The 24,407-nt window shown below is 34.5% G+C and overlaps 1 protein-coding gene and 1 long non-coding RNA gene across 2 annotated transcripts; one reads left to right on the forward strand and one right to left on the reverse strand.

Moving 5' to 3' along the window:
* On the reverse strand, positions 13,268 to 14,683 carry LOC107640989 (protein FAR1-RELATED SEQUENCE 5-like). Its single transcript, XM_016344496.1, has 4 exons — positions 14,609 to 14,683; positions 13,998 to 14,165; positions 13,438 to 13,889; positions 13,268 to 13,334 (listed from the first exon to the last, which is right to left on the reverse strand). The coding sequence occupies exons 1-4, from the start codon at positions 14,681 to 14,683 to the stop codon at positions 13,268 to 13,270; spliced, it is 762 nt and encodes a 253-aa protein (XP_016199982.1).
* On the forward strand, positions 16,843 to 23,995 carry LOC110272301. Its single transcript, XR_002363483.1, has 3 exons — positions 16,843 to 17,916; positions 18,515 to 18,518; positions 23,985 to 23,995. It is a non-coding gene; the product is annotated as an uncharacterized LOC110272301 (long non-coding RNA).

Here is a 24,407-nt window from a genome sequence, read left to right on the forward strand (position 1 = left end):
CGAAACAATAGCAAACAAGAGAATTATCGAAGAATTTTTAGAAATTACAACTTACAAATGGATGCAATGCAAGTTTTCTTTTGTCAAGAAACTGGCGGGGGTGGGCATACTGCTCAATATCGAACCAGTAGGCCTTCTTTGTCCTTTTATCAGTATAGTCCACGCCATGAGTTCCCACCATAAAATTCTGCAAAACGAACATCAGTTAAATCACATTTCCACCGAACCGAACACAATTCATATGATGAATAAAACGTGAAAAATATTCAATCATCAAAAGAAAAGTTTTCTTCATGCAAAAGAACTCAACAGAACACATAACAATCAGGTGAATCTATATGAACATTCCCACTGAACTGAACAGCAATCAGCAGGGAATAAGAAATTTAGCTTACCACAATATCCAGCGGTAGAATGTATATTTGTTCCTGATACAGGCGAACTTTTATTTGGTTGAGAATCATGCTATGTATACTGACCACCTACAGGAAGAAAATTTATGAGATATACTGTATAAGAGTGTATAGAAAAATCATTAATGTTAACGCAATTGGCAAAGAATTTACTGTGCCATGCACTTGTTCTTTGGGCATTAGAGACATGAAATATTCTATTAACTCCTCATAAAGTGCCTCATGTTTCAAGACGAATATTGTATCATATTCGTTGCTACTATGTTTTGTCTTTTTCACATGTGTCATCCAATGATAACACTTTTCGATCAACTCCTTCGAGATTTTTATCTTTTTCTCTGGAGTTTTGAAAACTTCAGCAGTTGGTAAGGTTAGCTCGGAAGTTGTTGCTTCAGCAAACTTTAATGCTGCCGTCACTCCAGCATCTACCACAGCCTCTTCCAGGATTTCAAGATGTGAAACACTCGGCTCAGAGGGCTGAGTTGGTTGAGATGCTGGTGGACTTATCCCAAGGCTAAAGGAAGGCATATCATCTTCCCTTTGCCTAGGTTGAGCAGCAATGCAAGATGATAGATATTTAACAATGATATTAAACAATATAGTGAATCGAAATTAAAACTTACAAAAAGAATTTTATGCTTACACAGTAATAGGTGCTTCTTATTCTGATTGCCGTGCCACCGGAGGTTCTTGGTATGGTTGTTGTTGTTCTTCGGTAGCGCTGCTGCATTAAACAGAAAACAGTTCAATAACAACTCAGAATTATTATCATATACCATTAAAATTAATAAAAAGAGTTTTTATGTGCAACTTACTCATTATCAAAAACTTCATAGATATAGTCATCGTTGATTAACTCTTCAATAACAGAACTCGTAACAGACACCGTAACAGGATCTCTAAGGAATGTAAACAAGGAAGAAGTTAATGTTGAATAATTAGAATAGGTTTTGAGAAACCGAAATCTGCACATTGAAAAAATGATATTAATTAAAACTTACACATTCAACGTAGGTTCTGGCTCCGTTTTCCTCGGTGAAGATTCCTTGATAGCCTGGTTTTCGGGTTCTGGAGGGCAGCTGTAAGAAACAGAAGAGAGTCTAAAGACAAGAACACATTGAATTTATTTCTGGATTCAACTGAACCACAATTAAACCATGTAGTGAACCAAAATTATTGGATTTGTATAAGCAGTAAAACTTACACATCAACAGGTACTTTTTGTTCCGATTGCTGCACTGTTGCTTCTTCGCAGGGATGTTGTTGCGTTTCTAGAGGGCTGCTGCATTAAAAGGAAAACATTTCAATAATTATCCCAAACTATTATCATATTCCATTAAAAATAATAAAAAGTGTTTTATGAGCCCACCGAACCGAATCCCATTGATACGCTGAATAAAACATGATAAATAATGAAACAGCTAGAAAAGCATTGAACAAGATTCATGTGGTGAATAAATATTTATAAACTTACTCATTATCAGAAGTTTGCTGTGTTTGATTTTCTGGAGGGACATAGATGAAGTCATCTTTGATCAACTCTTCTTGAACAGAACTTGGAAGAGACAATGCAAGAGGAGGTCTAAGGAATGTAAACAAGGAAGAAGTTAATGTTGAATAATTAGAATTTATTCTGAGAAACGGAAATCTGCACATTAAAAAACTCACATTTCCAAAGTTTCAGAACGAGTTTCTTCTTGAAAGTCAATGATTTGTAGCTTAGAATGAGGTGTAGTGCTAGTGACATTTAAACACGTTTTCGTGTGATTAGTTAAACAAAAATTAATTACCTAAATCTAAAAGAGTAACATAAATATTTTTAACTTACACTAGTGGAGTTTTAAAACTCTTTCTTTGATGGATTTTCTTTTTTCTAAAATAAATTACCGGGATTTCTGGGGTATTTTTCCTAAAAAAAGATAACAAATTAAAATTAGAAACCAAGATTAAAAGCAGAGGTCTAGAAACACATTAAATTTATTTTTGGGAACCATTGAACCGAAAGTAAAGCATGCAATGAACCAATTTACCTTGTATTGTCCGTGGCATTTACAGATGGTGTAGGGCTTGTTTGAGTTTGTAAGAGATGTTTGCTATCCAGATTTACAGTCGGCACTCTAAGCAAGATAAATAAATATTAGTAACTGAATCTAAAGGAATTAGAAAAGGTTCTAGCAAAACTAAGAAAAGAAAGAAAAAGAACTCGGTATAAGAAACTGAATCTTACGTCTGAGAGAATTCATTTCGTGCCTCTGTTGAGTCAAACTGATCCGGAGCAATGTTTGCTGACTGAGCTCCATCATTTCTTTTCTTTGATCTCTTTTCTCTTGTCGTCTCCAACGCTTGTCTTCTTCTTTCCACAGCGTTGTCTTTTGCTTGTTCAGTTCTGAAAGTTCATAAAATAAGTATCAAGGAACCTAAAACAAAAGTATCAATAAAAGAAAATATGATTCGAGAAACTTACTCCTTGTCAGATTGGGTTTTTTTTGCCACCCTTTGCGGTTGTTTTCTTTTTATTATGGGTGTTTTCTCGATTTCTTTTTCTCTGCAAGACAGACAAACACATCGAATTTATACCGGAGAAAAATATAACCAAGAACAAGACACTAACAATCAAGTCAACCAAACTAATAGACACCACCGAACCAAACTCAATTAAAGGGCTGAACCGAAAATTAAAAGACCACTGAACCAAAAGCAATTCATTTTCTGAACAAAACGTGATACATATGCAATCAACAAAACGTCTAAGAAAAATTACGCAATACTTACTGGCTTTCAGATTTGCTTGTGCTCTCTGAATCTGTCGTCACAGGCTTCCTTTTTTTGCTTTGTTTTTTAACCACCTTCTGTGGTTGTTTTATTTTCTTTGTGCCAGTTTTTTCAATTTCTTCTTCTCTGCAATACATAAGAACAAGCGTATAAGAACAAATTTAAGCAAATACAAGTTAAATGAAATCAATATGACATTAAACATACTGGTTTTCGGATTCAATTTTGCTTTTTGAATCCATGGGAATGCTTTCAGTTTCACTTGTTGTTTTTGAATCCGTCTCAACAAGCCTTTGTTTTTCAACCACCTTCTTTTGTCTTGTTCTCTTTGCTGGTGGTGTTTTGTCGGATTTGGATTCGGATTCAGATTCAGATTCAGAAAATCTTTCTTCTTCCGAAGAAGAATCCAGATCGACAATTTTCTTTTTTATTTTCTTTCCTTTTTCTTTCTTATCTAACTTCCTTGCTTTTTTTTTCCTTCTTTTTTTCCTTTATGTACATAAGTCCCTAAAACAGAAACAAGGACTCAATTATTTAATGAGAAATATAGTAACAATCATTTGAATTAACATGAGCAACACACTTAACCGAATGATACTCATGTGCTGAATAAAACACCATAAAACATGATAATTATTTAATGATAAAAAAATATTTTTGCATGCACAAGGACTCAATTGAACACACTAACAATCAGGTAAACCAAAGGGAGCAAGCCTATCGAACCAAACAAGATTCATATGGTGAATAAAACATGACAAACATTTAATCATTAAGAAAAATATTTCTGAATGCACAAGGATTCAAATGAACACACTAATAATCAGGTGAACCAAAGGGAGCAAGCCCACCGAACTGAACAAAGATTCATATGGTGAATAATACGTGACAAACATTTAATCATCAAGAAAAATATTTCTGAATGCACAAAGATTCAAATGAACACACTAACAATTACAAGTAGGACAAATAAATTAATTATTACCTAAAACACAAGTTTATTTAGTTAGTAGAGTATTTTAGAAGCATTTGAAACCAAATTTTAGGGGGAATTTTAGTAGAGTATTTACCAATGATTCTGTTGCTTCGTTAGAAATCCGATCGAGCATCATTTGCTTTGTCCAATGGGCCACCCACGGTGCCGGAGGAGCATCAGGTCCGAACGGGCGAGGGAACTTGGTTTCATGGAAGTATAGCAGCATCAACACAAAAACATAGCCATCAACGGACTGTTTCCTCCCCTTTCTGTTATTTTCAATTCCTTTCATCAAGAAGTTGAGCACATATTTTGCCTGATCCCACTCCCGAATGTTGTCCACATGAAAGATCGGCGGCTCATGGATCGAGGAGGCCACACTTACCGTCGTCGGTAGCAAAAAGCACTTTTGTATGAAAACAACAAAATTCCTCTTGAATTTTTTCCGGTTCTCCTCCCCTTCAACGCTCATATCCACCACATTCCTTGTCTTCTTGATTCAGTTTGGTGTAATCAACCTTTTCATCAAAACGATTCCCTACAATATTTTAATAGCAAAAATCAGCCAAAAAGGCTCAGTTTAATTTTCAGTACACCAATGAACTGAAAATAAGCAGGAAGTGGAAAGTGTATTATCGCCGTTGTTTATGCCCAGAACAGCTGCTACTTTTCGAGGAGTTATGTATATTTTCCCCTGAAGAGTTTTCAAGCATTCCTTAGAGTCATCATAGCAATCAATCAATTTTCTCAAGAGGGCGTGAAAGACATTCATTTTCGGGACATGTGCCAGGGCACCAAATCCCATTTCTTCTACTATATCTTTCTTTTTCTGACTCATATCCCTGAACACTATTGCTATTGCCTTTGTTTGGCATCTGCAATTATGAGTTTTCTGCAAATTTTGAAACAGAATGTGAGGATATATTTATAATACAAAATAGATATTATTCGAATGAAAGCGGATAAATATATTTAACGTGCTTACATTATAGTGCGGCTTCTTCTTCTTTGTCACCATTGTCTTGTTTTGTTTTGCTGTAATGAAAAAATTTGGTTATACTTCACTCAATACACCGATAATCACAAGCATGTATATCTTAATCAAGTCAATTAAAATGTCACTAGCTACTGAATCGAAACTTATTCATGCACAGAATCAAGCATGATAAATAATGAAATAGCTAGGAAATGATTCCTGCATGCTATCACAATAATCTTAAACCTTGAACAAAGTAAAAGGCGGCCACCAAACCGAACAACATTCATTTGGTGAATAAATTGTTATCAACTTTCAATCATCAAGAATAGTATTTCTCCATGCAAAAGAAGTACTAAACAAAGTAACAACTAAGTACAAACCCTAGTTACACTATCCACTGAACTGAATGAAAATAAGAACAAATATCATTCAAAGCCATAGTTATACTGTAAAAATGTAATCACAATAACCCTAATGATCACATTAAATATCAAGTAAATCAAAATCACAAAGGCCACCGAACCGAACAATGTTCATGTAGTCAATAAATGGTGATCAACTTTCAATCAACAAGAATAGTATTTCTCCATGCAAAAGAAGTACTGAACAGAGTAACAACCAATTTCAAAGCCCTAGTTATACTGTAAAAATGCAATCACAGTAACCCTAAACCCTAAACAAAGTAAAAGAAGGCCATCGAACCGAACATTGTTTATGTGGTGAATAAATGGTGATCAACTTTCAGTCAACAAGAATAGTATTTCTCCATGCAAAAGAAGTACTGAACAGAGTAACAACCAATGTCAAAGCCCTAGTTACACTATCCACTGAACTAAATGAAAATAACAACAAATTTCATTCCAAGCCCTAGTTATACTGTAAAAATATAATCACAATAGTTTGATCTACTAAACGAAGTAAATCAATCCAGTAAACCTAAAATGCAACTAGAAGAAACGTGACATTGCAAGATTTTAAATGAACAGTAGTTTCTCTCATACCTTTGGTAGTCTCTGTTGCTGTTTTTGTTTGTTTCTGGTTGTTCCTTGCCAAATCTTCTCGCTATTCTTCTCCAGTAGTGATTTTCGCAGAGAACGTGACTGAAATTTGAGTGATTTTGAGAGAGATTCGAAGAGAAGGAGCGGTTTCGTGTTGAAGAAGAAGTAACATTTTTTCATAATGAGCGCGAAGTAAAGTAGGGTTTTCGGGTGCGTGTTTTCCCTCGTCATTAATGCGCATGACTCTATTTGGGCTTGAGCCAACTTGGTTACATGGTTACACGGATGTGTAGCATGCCTGTAACAAAAAACACATGGAATTTAATGTGTTTCTTGACCTCTGCTTTTAATCTTGGTTTCTAATTTTAATTTGTTATCTTTTTTTTTTAGGAAAAATACCCTAGAAAGCCCGGTAAAATATTTTAGAAAAAAGAAAATCCATCCAAGAAAGAATTTTAAAACTCCACAAGTGTAAGTTAAAAATATTTATGTTACTCTTTTAGATTTAGGTAATTAATTTTTGTTTAACTAATCACATGGAAAATGTGTTTAAATGTCACTAGCACTACACCTAATTCTAAGCTACAAATCATTGACTTTCGATAAGAAACTCATTCTGAACCTTTGGAAATGTGAGTTTTTCAATGTGCAGATTCCTGTTTCTCATAACAAATTCTAATTATTCAACATTAACTTCTTCCTTATTTACATTCCTTAGACCTCCTCTTGTGTTGTCTCTTCCAAGTTCTGTTCAGGAAGAGTTGATCAAAGATGACTTCATCTATGTCCCTCTAGAAAATCAAACACACAAACTTCTGATAATGGGTAAGTTTATAAATATTTATTCACCACATGAATCTTGCTCAATGCTTTTCTAGCTGTTTCATTATTTATCATGTTTTATTCAGTGCATCAATGAGATTCAGTTCGGTGGGCTCATAAAACACTTTTTATTATTTTTAATGGAATATGATAATAGTTTGGGATAATTATTGAAATGTTTATTGTTAAATGCAGCAGTTCTCTAGAAACACAACAACAGCCCTGCGAAGAAGTAACAGCGCAGTAATCGGAACAAGAAGTACCTGTTGATGTGTAAGTTTTACTGTTTATACAAATCCTGATAATTTCGGTTCACTACATGGTTTAATTGTGGTTCAGTTGAATCCAGAAATGAATTCAATGTGTTCTTGTCTTTGGACTCTCTTCTGTTTCTTACAGCTGCCCTCCGGAACCCGAAAAACAGGTTGTCGAGGAATCTTCACCAAGGAAAACGGAGCCAGAACCTATGTTGAATGTGTAAGTTTTAATTAATATCATTTTTTCAATGTGCAGATTTCGGTTTCTCAAAACCTATTCTAATTATTCAACATTTACTTCTTCCTTGATTACATTCCTTAGAGATCCTGTTACGGTGTCTGTTACGAGTTCTGTTATTGAAGAGTTAATCAATGATGACTATTGAAAGAACTGAAGATTGATGGTTTAGAAATTATAGTAAACTCTCGTTGCAAGTATAGTTACTAAACCAAGCAATCAACCTTTCTTACAAACGTTTTGGTTGTCACAAGTAACAAACCCCTTTAAAATTGATAACCGAGTATTTAAACCTCGGGTCGTCTTCTCAAGAAATTGCAGGGAGGTGTTCTTATTATTGGTTAGGAGTCTTGTAAATTGGGAGTTTTGAAAGTAAGAAAGCAGTATGTTAAACGATAAGAAGAATAAAATAAATAAATAACTATAAAATAAACTCTTGGCAAGGTATGAAAACTGGAAGTCCTATCCTGGTTATCCTTATCAATTGTAATGAGAATTGGATTTTTCTCCCATTTTGTTAACCTCTAACTATGAAGGTAAGTTAAGTGGATGAATTAATTTTGATTCCTCAGGTCCTAGTCTTTCCTTGGAAAAGGCTAGAGTTATTGGAACTTGAATTAATTCTTGAAAATTTCCAATTTTTAATCAACAATGAGTTTGATAACTCAAGAGTCACCAATTATTTAACCAAAGCCAAAAGGGAGAATATCTAAATTAAATTAAAAGCATTTATAAATAAAGCAAAGCAAAATTAAATCTGAAAATACCTCGAATTGCATTAATAATAGAAGATCAATCTAAACATAAAGAGTTCATAAATTAAATTGAGAAAAGAAATAAAAAGAACATTGAACCTGGAATTGAGAGGCACTCCTAAAACTAAGAGAAATCCTAAATCTTAATCCTAAGAGAGAGGAAAGAACCTCTCTCTCTAAAAACTACATCTAAATCCTAAAATTGTGAATGTGAAAGCTTATCATTATGAATGGATGCATTCTCCCACTTTATAGCCTCTAATCTGTGTTTTCTGAGCCGCAAACTGGGTCAGAAACAGCCCAGAATTCGCTGGTTGCAAATTCAAACACGCTGATTTTTCGTCACTGCGACGCGTCCGCGTGGAGCACGCGTTCGCGTTGCCTAGCGTCAGGGCAACTATGGCATATTATATATCAAATCGAAGCCCCGGACGTTAGCTTTCCAACGCAACTAGAATCGCGTCGTTTGGACTTCTGTAGCTCTAGTTATAGCCGTTTTAGTGAGAGAGGGTCAGGCTGACAGCTTTGCAGTTCCTTCAGCTTCTTGTATTCCTTCCACTTTTGCATGCTTTCTTTCCATCCTCTGAGCCATTCCTGCCCTGTAATCTCTGAAAACACTTAACACACATATCAAGGTAACTAATGGTAATAAGAGAGGATTAATATTTGGTAATTTAAAGCTAGAGAAGCATGTTTTCAATCATAGCACAAAATCAGGAAGGAAAATATAAAACATGCGATTAGTATGAATAAATGGGTAAAGAGTTGATAAAAACCACTCAATTAAGTATAAGATAAACCATAAAATAGTGGTTTATCAACTATATCTATGAAGTTTCTGATAATGAGTAAGTTGCACATAAAAACTCTTTTTATTAATTTTAATGGTATAGGATAATAATTCTGGGTTGTTATTGAACTGTTTTCTGTTTAATGCAGCAGCGCTGCCGAAGAACAACAACAACCATACCAAGAACCTTCGGTGGCACGGAAATCAGAACAAGAAGCACCTGTTAATGTGTAAGCATAAAATTTTTTTTATAAGTTTTAATTTCGGTTCACTATATTGTTTAATATCATTGTTAAATATCTATCATCTTGCAATGCTGCTCAACCTAGGCAAAGGGAAGATGATATGCCTTCCTTTAACCTTGGGATAAGTCAACTAGCATCTCAACCAACTCAGCCCTCTGAGCCGAGTGTTTTATAGCTTGAAATTCTGGAAGAGGCGGTGGTAGATGCTTGAGTGATGGCAGCATTAAAGTTTGCTGAAGCAACAACTTCCGAGCCAACCTTACCAGCTGCTAAAGTTTTCAAAACTCTAGAGAAAAAGATAAAAATCTCGAAGAAGTTGATCGAAAAGTGTTATCATTGGATGACACATGTGAAAAAGACAAAAGATAGTAGCAATGAATATGATACAATATTCTTCTTGAAACATGAGGCACTTTACGAGGGGTTAATAGAATATTTCATGTCTCTAATGTCCAAAGAACAAGTGCATGCCACGGTAAATTCTTTGCCAATTGCGTTAACATTAATGATTTTTCTAAACACTCTTATACAGTATATCTCATAAATTTTCTTCCTGTAGGTGGTCAGTATACATAGCATGATTCTCAATCAAATAAAAATTTGCCAGTATCAGGAACAAATATACATTGTGCCGCTGGATATTGTGGTAAGTTAAATTTCTTATTCCCTGCTGATTGCTGTTCGGTTTAGTGGGAATATTCATATTGATTCACCTGATTGTTATGTGTTCTATTGAGTTCTTTTGCATGAAGAAAACTTTTCTCTTGATGATTGAATATTTTTCACATTTTATTAATCATATGAATTGTGTTCGGTTCGGTGGAAATGTGATTTAACTTATGTTCGTTTTGCAGAATTTTATGGTGGGAACTCATGGCGTGGACTACAATGATAAAAGGACAAAGAAGGTCTACTGGTTCGATATTGAGCAGTATGCCCACCACCGCCAGTTTCTTGACAAAAAAAAACTTGCATCGAATCCATTTGTAAGTTATAATTTCTAAAAATTCTTCGATAATTCTCTCGTTTGCTATTGTTTTGACTGAAATATTCTTTCATTTTCCCAAACTTCAGCTATTTGTGCTAATTTGCAACAGAGGGCATTGGTGGTTGTGGATTGCCGATGTAAAAAAAAAGACATTCTATGTGCTTGACCCTGTGAATAAGCCGAAAAAATATATACCTGAATTGAGAGTGAAACTGAACAAATTTGTTGTAAGTTATTTTCTTGTAAATTATTCAAATTATTTAGTACATGAAATGAGTTCGATTCACTGTTGTTGCTTTTTTTTTTTTTCCAATTTTTATGTCCCTTTCAGGAATTAATAATTTCCCAGATGAGGGTTTACGCTGGGGCGGAACCCTTAATGGAGGACGGATTGGGAGAAAAAGCACAGTATATTCCACTAAATGGTCAACGTACAAAGTAAAAATCTTTCTCTTCTACAGTGCTATATTTAATGTATTTTATTTTGAATACTATTAATTGGATTATACTCAATTCTTGCTTAGCTATGATTGTGGCATATACGTCATGAATGGCTCGAAACAATTGATCCACGAAAGATCAAAAGTGGGAAGAGATATAAACATAAAGCTTGGACACAAGTAAGTACTTTCTAAATTAATAAAGTTCTTTCATTTCTTGTTTCAGTTGGGTTCATTTCTTATGTAAATAATTCCTTTCAATTGAAATGTAGGAAGAGATTGATGGCTTCAGGTACGAATATGGTCCGCACATTCTGTTGCACGAAATGAACAAAATCAGAGACCAAGTGATTCAGACATTTGAAGCAATAAGACTCCCGAAGCCATCTGCTGCCCTCTCCAGCTCTTATTGTAAATTCTTATCTGGGGATTTAGATAGTAAATAGGATATACTATGATTAACTGGTTGTAATTAACAATATTTTGTTTAACTTGTTTAAAAAAGAAAACAATGCTTCTTTCAAATGTATATATGTCAATATTAATGTAAATGTTAACGTATATATCTATTCTTAATATCAATGTATATACCAAATGTTAATATTTATATCTGATTCAAGATGGATTACTCCTTGTCCTGTCGGTCTGAGATGTTAATTTATATATCCGTTAGAACTATCTGGCTGCTGTTTTGTTCCAGGATTTCCAGTGACTACAATCAGTGTATTTACCAATACATGAAGAACACCAAAAAACACAGTGAAAATCGAAATTAATACACTGGTCGAACCAAAAGTTGCAAACATACTATACAGAAATTCAGAGAACTAATTATAAAAAAATGTTTCTATCAGTATTTAGTTTCAGAAACACCTGAACTATCTGACATAGCACAATAAATTGGCTATTCAATAATGAAAAAATTGACTTTTGGAATAAAGAATTTCACAAAAAAAGTGACTATTCATTAAAGACTAACAACAGTCAGAAATTAACCCTCCTATAACCTTGGTGAACCGAAACTTTATCATGGGTGAACAGAAATTTATATTAATAAAAACTAAAACTCGTATAATCCTCTCTTGGATAATTCATATTTGGTGCATTGTAAAGACTGGAGCTTGACTGAATCGATGATCTGCCGTCTAAAAGGTTCAACTACAAAAGACATAATTAATTGTATATTAGCATAATGCACGACTGAATTTTTACCTAATCGAAAGCAAGTCAATTTTATCTCGCTTGGAGTTGTCTTTTTCTTTTTCTTCATGGCATTTGAGATCTTTTTTCCAGGTTTGATCCAAGTCTGTTCTTGGGCCGGCCTCTTGTTTTGACGCGTGGCGGGCTTTGAAGGTCGTTCACATCGCTCAACGTCACTTCTTCGTGGGATAACAAACTTTTTCCTTTATATTCTTGCATCTCAGCCATGACCTTGTCAAACGCCCGGTGCAGAATTCCGATCAAATCCTCGGACTCGGATACAAATTCGCATATATTGTGCGACTGAAACACCAATTTGTCAAATCTCTTACTTTTCGGTTCCAGTAGAGGCTCATCTTGGCTGCTCTTGATGTGTGTGTGCCTCCTCTTTATGTTCTTGATCTAGCGTTCCAGTATGTATTTCGGTACCACGTTATCCACTCGCTCGAAACCTAGGACGCTCAGGGAATGGCGGCACAATATGCCCCTTGACTCGAACAGCAAACACTGGCACTTTACCTCTCGTGATACTGCATCGTAGGTGACAAAAAACTTGTTGAATGTGGAGTTGAAAACCTGCTCTACAACTTCGTATGTTGTGAAACCTAGGGTGGAATGCATTGATCTTGTGATGCAATTCACTTTACCTTTTAATTGAGCTTGAACTTCCCTGAACTTCTCGTAGGTATACACATGGTGAAATTGGGCCTCTATTGCTAATTTTGTTGCGCACGGTATCACGGTGTGAAAATCTGCAGTATCGAATTCTCTCTCTGTTTGCTCTCTGTTTGCTCTCTGCTTGCTAGGTAATTGTCGTATTGCTTCATGAATTGTCTCAAGGAGCTGTTGCGTGTAATGAACTTGTTGAAAAATGAATGCATGCTCTCGCTCCTTTGTGTGCTTCTCATCTCGGCCCAAAAGTGGTGATCCAAGTAAACTGGAATCCATATATGCCGATCCACGTACAGCTCTGCAGAATAAACCGAACCAAAAAGATGTGGTGAACCAAAACCAGTTCATGTTTTAAAAAAAAGGTATGGGCAAGAAAATATTTCAAATTGAAACCTCGGTTACCTGACAACCACTTGTTGCATTTGAGGCCGTACTTTGTGATGAAATCGTTCCAGTTTCTATCAAATGCATCTTTTGTGTAGGAGTTCCAAACAACATGTCTCATCTCTTGATTAATTTCGTCGTGTCGCTTGTAGCCATTTAGTTTGTGTGGGATCTTCTTCATGATATGCCAGATGCATCACTGGTGAATTGTTGTTGGCATGCACAACTCAATTTCCCTTTGAATCGATGCACATTGGTCGGTAAGAATGCCTTTTGGTGGCTTCTGTCCCATGCAACGAAGTCAACACTCGAATATCCATTTGAATGATTGGATGTCCTCATTTTTCAACAGCGCGCATCTGAGAAGGGTCGATTGACCATGGTGATTCACACCCACAAAGGAACCTAAAACCAAATTGTACTTGTATAAATAAGCGCACCCAGACCATGATGAACCGAAAGTTGTACATTCAGCGAACATCAAAATATATGTGGTTGAACGGAATACCTATTTGTGTTATAGGTGGTGTCAAATGAAATCACGTCTCCGAAATACTCAAATGCGGCCTTGCTTCTTGCATCGGCCCAGAATGCATGTTTAATGCAGTTATCGCCTTCAAGGTTAAGCTCAAAAAAGAAATTTTGGTTCTTCTCTTTCATTCTTAGTAGGTACTTCCCAAATTCTTTAGCATCATTTTGTTTGGAAATATTCCGTACTTCCCTTGTGATGTAATTCCTCACATCTTTTTCTATAAAACTTAGTTCACGGTGGCTGCCAGCTGCTGCCACAAATGATTGATAAGTTTTGCTCGATCTGATTTCGGCTTCCTTGTTGGTTTCGATGGTGCGACGCACAAACATGTTAAGCTCCCTGTGTTGTTTGAGCATCTCTGCCCGGTTTGGACAGCAAGGATATGAGTGATTCAGAACAACTTTGAAAATTGTCCAAAGACCAACGTCCTTCATTATGTGTACGTAAATTCTAGCTGGACAGTTTAACCCGACTAAAGGGTTTGTCTTCAAAGTTGGAGATATCTTGGATTTTCACCTCCCTTCTCTGGTGCATACGATTAATTGATTCTTAATCTTGTCTCCGTCCCGAGTTGTGTTCCTTATTTTAGTAGAAAAACCGGCAAGTTTGGAATAATGTTTGTAGAACTTTTCAGTTTCTTCTAGTGTCTTGAAAATCATCCCCACCACCTTTGGGACATATTTTTCATCCACAATACAGCTGGTCTGCATGGTGAACCAAAAACGTCATTACGGTGAAACAATTATATAGTACTCAGTGAACAAAACATAATACATTATATATATTCCTCTAATTTTGTTTACAAACTCTTTTCTGCATACCAAACCGAACACGTACTCATGGTGAAACAACTTTATAGTACTGAGTGAACAAAACATAATTCAGTGTATAAAAATGAATTCAAACTCCTTTCTGCTTACCGAACCGAACATTTACTCTCGGTGAAAAAATTGTATAGGACTTAGTGAACTAAACATAATCCATTATACCAAAGCAAATTTGAAAAACCTAGGTTTACAATTTAGATATTATCAATTTAATTCAATTCAATTCAAAGTAAAAAATACCTACGTCTATTGAATTCAATTCAAAATAAAATTAACAATCGCATTCCATTCAATTCGATTCAAAATTGAACAATCCAAACCTCATCAGCATGATTCGTTTCAAAAGAATAAACCAAATCGTTCTCATTCAACTGATTTGAAGTTGAATCATTCATTGTTTCGATTCAAAAATGTAGATTGAATAAGAAACGAAGAAGAAGAAGAACGACGGAGCTTGTTACGTTGAATTCAATGCAGATCAATAATGAAGAATGCGAGCAGAGAAAAAAAATACAAACAGAGGAGAACAACGAAGCTTTTTAAGTTGAAGAAGAAGAACGCGATAAGAGAAGAACAAGAAGAACGAAAACGCGAGAAGAGAACAAGGTTTAGGTTGCAGCAGAAGATTTATGCTGAGAAAGATTTATCACGCAGCAAAGGTTTACGTTATATGAAGCGCGTGTATGACAAACGCGTGAGGGGGTGAGGGAGGTGCGTTTGGAAGAAGTTACTTGGATAACTTGAATGAAAAAATTATATGGATGTAGAACTTTTCTGTAATATTGCAAGCAGGTAAAAATATTAGGCAAAGTCTTCGGTATAGACACCAAGATAGTATCTATATGTGTAGATAATGGGTGGCAGGCTGTGGCGATGACATGTGGTATATGGAGGAGACAAAGTGATCAGGCCTTAACAGGAGTTGCAGGAAAAGCTGATGGGAGCACGTGAGGGAAGATCTTTGGTTAGATGGGGTAATTAGGTGTTAAAACTAGTAATCAGTTTTTGCTGATTAGGGGCCCAAGCCTTGTGGCCCGTTTTTTGTTGTTGGACCAAAATATTTATACTTCTTTTTATCCATTACCACCCCTCCCCCTCCCACTGGCCTAAAGAAAATAAAAGTGAATCCAAATGCACATGTTACTTTAAACAAATTATATTCAGATAAAATGAAAAAATAATCTAATTTATTCCATTTTTTATAAAATACTATTTATTTTATGTCATTTTTATCGGTAAAATCGTTTTATATAAATTTATTTCAATTTTATGTCTCTTAAAATTTGTAATAAGAATATGAAATGTTTAATATCTTTACTTCCTTATGGATAACTCGTTAAAAAAGGTTATTAAATAATAATGTCAGGTTATGATTAATTTATTTATTCCTTGTTATACCCTTTTCTTTTGAATTTTTTAATACTATTTTGTTTAGTACTCCATTTAAGAAAATTTATTATTCAGTGTCATAACATCAAGTTTATATTTTTTCAATAATTTAATAATAACCATGGTTTTAGAAGTGAACTGCTGTTCGAACTACTTAGGACTACTGAGTCTCTAGTCCAACCACAAGTCGGCGATTAAACGAGTTCACCTGCTGATATATAGATAAAAAATAAAAAAAAAATTACTCAAACATTTATAATTACTATTTAAAACACTTTTTTTATTTATTTTTTTATAATTTTTTAACTCAAATAAAATTAAATAGTACATTTCATCGAACATGTCATCGTGTTCTCTCCTCTTGGCAACTTGAAAATTGATATGGAAAGACGAAATTTCCAAGTCGGATGTAGCTACAGACTTTAATGAAACCGATTCGCTGACCTCATACAACAATACCCTGAGAAACTATCAACTTAACAAATTCAAGACAAGGAAAACAATAACCAAATCATCATTCATTCGAAAATTCAAAACACAACATTCGAATTATTTGAGAAGAAAATGGCAAGTTGCTATATTCATACACAGCCTTAACCTCTACACAACAACAATTTAACAAACAGAGAACCACAACACCTACATAGCTAATCCGCCAATTGAAATTGCAAAACCCTAAAGAATTTTGCAACTTAAAAGGGCAGCAGCAAACCGATATAACACAGTCAACTTTACAAATTCAAGTAAAGGAAATCGGTACACAAATCATCAACTGGACAAAAATTTTAACCACAACGGTGGAATAATAATTAATCGGATACTTATTCACAAGGTATAATATCAATGAAAATGTACAAATATGCATTGAAAATGTACATAATTTCAATACAGATTACTAAACAGAGGCAAGAGAGAACAACCATCATTTGGCAACAAACACTACAAAACAGCAAAGGGAAATCACACTATTACCAACTTCAAACCAGTTTTAATTTGGTTTAAAACTAAACTGAACCATAAAAACTGGTTTTTAATAAACTGGTTTTCATAAAAACTATGGTTTCAGTTCAGTTTTTTATTTAAAAAAACTGGTTTATTTAAAACAGTTTCAGTTCAGTTTCAATTCAGTTAAGTGAAACCAGTTTTTTTGCACACTCCTAAATTTCATAATCACGAGAAGTCACTTATCTTTTATCACAAATTTCATATCAAAAACACAAATCAATACTCAATGAATCAGAGACATTCAAATCCAATAATCCAAGTACTTCGGAGACATTCAAATTCTGCTTATAGCATCCAACAATATACAAATTTCCACCATTAGCATAAGAGTAAGCTTATGCCATTAGCAACCATACAGTGTAAACTCCGCCTAACAGAGTGAGTTTTCACCCTTAGCAACCATACATATAAATTTCCACTGAACTAATTTTGCACATAACAGACGGAATCAAACTTCAAACCAAGACCCAACCCAAGATCGAAGAAGAAGAATCCAAGAACCGAACTCCAGAACAAAAATGCAAGCCAAGACCGAAGAAGACTTGAAGAAAAAAAAGAAACAAAAATTCAAGAAGAAGACCACACCCTCAGTGAAGATGAGGACGATAAGCCACTAACCTGGGTCCGTGCCGAGAAGCCAGCAAAGATGAAGACCCGGCGAGGACCTACCGAGTTACTGGGTCAGGCGGTGACGATGGAGGATCTGGGTTAGGCGGCGAGGATGGAGGAAGAAGCTGCGGTGCTTGGGACCTTGGACGGCGTCGGCGCCGAGGACCTTTGTCAGTCGGCGACCATGCAGGGCTAGGCGGAGGTCAACACCGTGAGGGTTTCTTTGAATCTGCTTTCTCCTGTACGTGTATCAATGATTGTTTCAGGGAACAAGGGGAGGGGGTTGGGTCACGAGCGAGGTTTGGGGTTTACCTGGGTCCTTTTTTTTGTTAACAGATTAAAAAAAAGCATCAAAATATTTTGGTCCAACAACAAAAAACGGGCCACAAGGCTTGGGCCCCTAATCAGCAAAAACTGATTACTAGTTTTAACACCTAATTACCCCATCTAACCAAAGACCTTCCCTCACGTGCTCCCATCAGCTTTTCCTGCAACTCTTGTTAAGGCCTGATCACTTTGTCCCCTCCATATACCACATGTCATCCCCACAGCCTGCCACCCATTATCTACACATATAGATACTATCTTGGTGTCTATACCGAAGACTTTGCCAAAATATTATTAAGTCATTAATTTTGATTATTTTCGTTCTTAATGGTTTGTAAATTAATTTGATTGAAGTTTTGATATTTAATTTGATTGAAGTTTTGATACTTTGTGAAGATTCGAGTGAGAAATTATTACATATAAACTAAAATATTAGTCATTAATAACTTAACAGGAGAGTTAAAAAATGAGGCTAAATTAGGTTAGAGACTTTGATAAACTTCTACGAAATTATCAATGAAAATGGAAATAATAAAAATTTTAAATTGAAAGTAAATAAAAGATATAGAAAAAGTAAGGGAAAACAATGGCATGTATGAACAATAGTTTAAAATTAGAAAGTAAATTATAATTAAAATGCAGATTTTTAATTAATTATCTAATTTTTAAATTTTTAAATTTGAAAAATTAGGATTTACAGTTAAACCCATTTCCACTTTAGATGGTTACTCCTAATATCATCGTTTTCTCCCAAACTTTGGTATCCCCTCTCACCGCCGCAACCTCACTTGAGTCAGATTCTTCCTGGCTTGTGTTCGTAAAAACATCAAGAAAGGTGAAACCTTGAGAGTTTTCGAGATTCTTCTTGGAAACAAGAATAAGACGAAGAAAGGAAGCTTAGTGATGAACAACGTTCTTGGTGGTGGAGGGTTGAATTTCAAGGCGGGGATAGAGCATTTTTGCAGGCACCCTGGAAAGAGAGCAGTTATCGACGGTGTTGGGAAAGGAATGAGGCTCAGTGAGTATGACCTTGAGCCGGCAAGGATGGCGCTACACCGGTGGGGAACACGTCGGCCGGTGGATGTGGTACATCCGATCGCGCCGCACCAGCTCCGGACAGTTTCCTTCGCGCTGTCCACCCACCGTCATCCGTGCAGCCTCTCCCGTAGACCACTGCGTTCACCGTCCCAGCGTCACCATCCACTGACAGATCCGATCAACATATAGGGAGGTACGCGGCTAAGGGAGTTTGATTATGGTTTCTTCTTCTGTTCATTCATCTCCTTCTTCTTCTACTTTAATGGCCAAGTTAGGATGGTCATTTTAGTAGTATGCGGATGGTTATTTTAATTCTTATATGTTGGATGTTCAATTAATTAGGTATACTATGATTATTTTTATCTGTAAGTGGATAGTTATTTTTAACTACGCTAGTGACAACGTGTGACAAGTCAAGTAACGACGGTGAAATGAGATGATTATTGATAAAGGTGGAGGTGGAGGTATTGAAAAAGAAAAGGGTATTGGACTGAAATATTTTAATAAATTAAAGTTTAAAATGATTATTTTTTTAGAATAACTAAGTGAATTTTTTTATTTAAATAATTTATGGGGTGTTTTTTATTTTTTATATGTATTAGACTAAATTCACAGTTTATTATTTATATTGTTTAAATTTTTCATTATCTTCTTAGCAGAATTGAAATAAATAAAGATAGAGAGAGTCCAAAGGGGATATTATCTATCACATTGTTATGCACTTATGCCTACGTCCAATTTCTAACGTATATAAGATCTTTTAATATTCACCAAGTTAAATTTGGTACACGATAAAATACTATAATGAAGAGTACTTTACATTTTTAACTTCCTCATCTCTCATATAATAAGATGCAAACCCTTCTTAGAGTGTATTTGGATTCGAATTTTAGAAAAAGAATGTATTTTTAAAAAAATTTAAAATATTTTTTTGTCAAAATAATGTATTTTTATATTTAGAGAAATTTGTTTCAAAGTTTCAGAACCATAAAAAGAAAGACAAATATATATTATTTCCATTTTGTTTTTTTTTTTTCAAATATTTGATTATGTCCAAACTAAATATTATTAAAATTACTATAATTAATCCAATTTAATTAACACTAAAGAAAATAAATTTAATATTTAGGAGTGACAATGAGGCAGATAAGTGTGAGTTTTTGTCCTATTCGACCCTGTCACACCTTACAATGAATTATATAGAACTTGATTCATTCACTCGCAAGAAATAAAAAATTGAATCCTAAGTCGCTCTATAAGTATCTATTTCTAATTCACCTCTATAATCTTTAAAATCTAATAAATAAAATAAAATTTAAAATTTATTTAATCATGATCACGTACATAACATAAAGAGTAAAATATATTGTCTTTAAAATTTATCAAAAAATTTAAAAATATTATTAAATTTTAATTTGTTTTAATTTTGTCCCTAATATTTTAAATATGTATCAATTATATCCTTTTATCAATTTTTTTTTAAAATCAAAATATAATTTTTCCATTCTACTCCTAAAATATCATCATCTCTATCTCTCATCATCTTCATGACTTCATTCTCTCTCAATTTCTATCATCATCAGATATTAGACATCACAAGCCACCTCTGCTTCCACTGTCATCTTCCTCCTTCATCCACTCTACCTTTATCGCCACATACTCATCCCTTTTGCGCCACCCTCACCTTTAGCCTCCCACCAGCACTACCACTACTCCGCCGCACCATTCAACTCACCATTCAACTGCTTCCTCCAGCAACATCAGCCATAGCTTCACACCAAAGAGAACAAGCGAAGGACGCCTCAAAAGAACGACATCGCTGTTGCCACCGTCATTCTCACCACCACTCTTTCATTGTCATTCTTCACTTTCATTATCACAACTACCACCCTCACACCCCCATCTCCAACTCCACGTCCTTGACTTCATACTCCCTATTTTTCCACCTCTGTCTCTCCAAATATGTAGTTCCATTCTTCTATTTCTCCGGATCTTGATGTCTTTCTTAGCCAAAACTTCTTTTTTTTATTCTGAAAAAATTGAATGTTGTTATTCTTATTGTTGGAATTAAAGAATGTTGTTATTCTAAAATTCCTAAGAACTTTAACCCGCATGATCTCTTCTATGAATGGGTCTTCTCTACCTAGGGGGACTTTCTTCCTGACATGTTCGATTACTTCAATTTCGAAGATCGTCCTCCAACTTTAATAGTTTTTTGTCTGGCTCCCTTCGTCATCTTACTTCTCTCTGTAGTTCTCGCTCTGCTTCCTGTTGTCGTTCAGCCTCGTGCTCCAGCTGTTCTAGTCGTCTTCGGGATGATGGATCTCCGAGTGGATTCGCTTTTAGTGGGGGTTCCCTGATGGCCCTTCCCCATGAGGACCATGTGTTTGGTGTGGTGGAAGTAGTATAATGGCATTGCCCTCTGGTTGGGGCTCGGCTTCAGATTTAGACGCCGTATGGCCGTTTTCATACTGGTGGTTAGTCATTGTTAAGGGATGAATTCCAGGTCCCCGACAACGGCGCCAATGTTCCGAGGATTACTTGAAATGTTGATATGGGCCTGAACATGAGGTCCAGATCCCTTTGTGTGGTAGCGTCTGACTTGTGGTTGCCGAGGTGCCGCATGTCCAAATTCCTCGTGAGGAGGTGGGTGGTGGTACCTGCAAGAGACTCCGATGCTTAAATTAGCAAGAGCTTTAGACAGGTTTTTAGTATATTAGAACGTAAATTATACTTGAGGAGTGTCTGTGTATTTATAGTAGAGCGTTAATCACTTTTGCTGGAGTAGTTCCACCTTTATTGGTAGATGGCCATTCCCTTTATCTTTGTTGGGATCTATCTTTTAGGGGAGATAGAGATAGTAGGAGAGATAAATAGAGACCGTTACTTGCTTTGGACAGATAGAGCTGAGCTTTTTTGTCAGTATTCAACTTCTTTAAAAAAGTCGGGCGTGTCGTTAAGGCCACCCTTCTTGGTGGATCTTTTTATCTTATTGGGCCTGACTTTATTTATTGAGTTAGAATATGAGCAAAACTATTTTTTTTAATTATTTAAAATAAATTTTAACTTATATCTTTGACAATATCTACCTCTTAAAAGTTTGAAGACAAATTATCATTGAGACTATTTTTATTATTGTCAAACAATATACTGTAATAAAATAAGATATTAATTTTTCCATTAAAAACCAAATAGTTCTAGGATATAATAAGTAACAAGATACAAAAACAGAAATAGAAATAAAAATAATTAGGCAGGTCTTACCAAGTTATTTGAAATATTCATCCATTAAATCTAATATCTAGAGTGTATGAGTATAACAAAAAAAAAAAAACATAAACAATCATTATCTAAACTTTTTAGTCATCCTGAAATGCAATTGAAATTGGATGCACTGAATAAATAATGTCCTCTGAAAAAAGCATATTTGCATAAAAAATTAATATTTAGACACTTGTTTGGTATATAAAATTTAATGATGATTGCATAAAAATACAACATAGAAACATAGCATGTGAGAACTAAGCTAACTAAATTATAATCTCTCAACAGAATTCTAACTTTGGATAACAATTAATTATTATCTTTAACTAACAGAAAAAAACTATAAAATAAATATTTAGAAAGGAGCAACAGAAAAAAAAAAAAAGTCTTCTTTAAGCCCATCTTTAGTACATATAAGTCTTCTACCACTTGGGTGTTAATGAGCTATGATATGAATCAATAATTTTTCCTTCCATACCAAAAGTAGACTAAAAAATTACTGTTAAACTGGTATAGCCAATATGTTTCATGTCATATTTACAAAGACAAAAAAACAATTCAAATTTGTCTTTCACTACCCTAAAATATCCAAAAGTTTATCATCTACTCACAATCTTCATTCAAATAACGATTGGCAGTATAACCCCATATCATAGATATCTTTAGTTTTATCACTAGCACCCGATTGGAAGAGAGTATCATCTTAATTTCCTTCCTCTACACCTTGATATAAATTGTAGAGTGAATGAAATACAATTTTATTTTTAATTCACCACTCAAGTTTACACCAAAAATATCAACTACACACCATTTAACTTAATTCAATTTACAACAAGCATCTAGAACTACAGCCATTATCAACATATTAATTGTTTTTGGATTTTTCCAATACTTTTCATATTTCGCTTTCATCTTACTCGCCATTAGACTTATGCTCAAATCCTCATCATGAAGATATTGTCGATCCATTCTTCCAAGAGAAAACATCTGTACAAATACTGGTGATATAAGAGTACCCAGGCGAAGAGTAGAATCGTAAAACATTTCCAGAAATGGTAAGACAAATTTGGCATAATCGCAATCTTATATTGAAGGTACTCATTTTCCTTTGTTTAATTCTTCAACAAACTTTTTGTTTTACATCTCTAACAATTTGGATGCTAATGCTTCAAGACTGCTACTAACATCAAGTATGTAGAGTTCTATCTTGTTTCAATATCTAGACAAACAAGACTTTTATGTGGAATATCCTCATATGCAATACATACCTTGAACCTAGTTAGTTTCGAATTTAAAGATGTGACATACTTTATAAGTATCTTAAATTTTAATGACAGAATCATTGAAGGGCGAGTGTCTTCATATGCGGTGCTGTGCACATATTTTAAATCTGATTGTGAATGATGGACTAAAGGAGATCAATGATTCAGTCACCAAAATTCGAGATACTTGTGAAGTATGTCAGATCTTCAAATTCAAAATCAACTAGGTTCAAGGTATGTATTGCATAAGAGAAATTTTTACATAAAAGTCTTGTTTGCCTCTATATTGAAATGCAATAGAACTCTAAATACTTAATGTTAGTAGCAGCCTTGAAGCATTAGAAAGCATTCGAATTGTTAGAGAGGCAAGACAAAAAATTTGTTGAAAAATTAAACAAAGGGAGAAGAGTATGCCAAGTCTGTCTTGTCATTTCTGAAAATGTTTTTTGATTTTACTCTTTGCATTTCTAAATCCTCTTATGTCACCAGTAATTTGTAGGATTCAACAATATCTTCATGATACTAATTTGAGCATAAGTCTGATAGTAAGTAAGATTATAACAAGTATGAAAAAAATCCAAAAACAATTAATATGTTACTGTTAATTGCTGTAGTTCTAGATCCTTGTCATAAATTGGATTATGTCGAGTGGTGTCTAGTTGATTCTTTTGGTGTGGAAGCGGAGTGGTGAATTAAAGACAAAATTGTCTTGTCTTCATTCACTCTACAATTTATATCAAGATGTAGATGAAGAAAATAAGATGATACCCTTCTTCAATTGGTGTAAGTGATAAGACTAAAGATATTTATGATATTGGGGTGGTTGTACCACTAATCAAGTGAACACAAATCCAATGCTAAATTTGACCTTGATTGTTATTTTAAATGAAGATTGTGAATCGAATGATAAATCTTTGGATATTGTAGAATGGTGGAAGATAAACTCGAATGGATTTTTTTTGTCCTTTCAAATATGGCACATGACGTATTGGCTATACAAATTTCAACCGTAACTTCCAAGTTTGCTTTTAGTATAGGAGGAAAAATTATTGATTCATATGATAATTCATTGACTTTCACTGTGATAGAAACTATTGTATATATTGAAGATTGGTTGAAAGGAGACTTTTTCTTTTCTCTTATACCTGAGAATTTAGAGGAGATTAAAAAAGACGAATAAGATAAATTGAATATTAAATTTGTCTCTTAAATTGATTTTTTTTTG

This window comes from Arachis ipaensis, chromosome B05 (genome assembly GCF_000816755.2).
Source record: "Arachis ipaensis cultivar K30076 chromosome B05, Araip1.1, whole genome shotgun sequence".
NCBI lineage: Eukaryota > Viridiplantae > Streptophyta > Magnoliopsida > Fabales > Fabaceae > Arachis > Arachis ipaensis.

Excerpts from the sequence above, each read along its gene's own strand:
- LOC107640989 (XM_016344496.1), bottom strand. The coding sequence starts at position 14,683 with ATGAATGATTCAACTTCAAATCAGTTGAATGAGAACGATTTGGTTTAT. Across the intron at positions 14,166-14,608 it reads AAACGAATCATGCTGATGAG|ACCAGCTGTATTGTGGATGA; the intron begins GTTTGGATTGTT and ends TTCACCATGCAG. Across the intron at positions 13,335-13,437 it reads ACCACCTATAACACAAATAG|GTTCCTTTGTGGGTGTGAAT; the intron begins GTATTCCGTTCA and ends ATTTGGTTTTAG.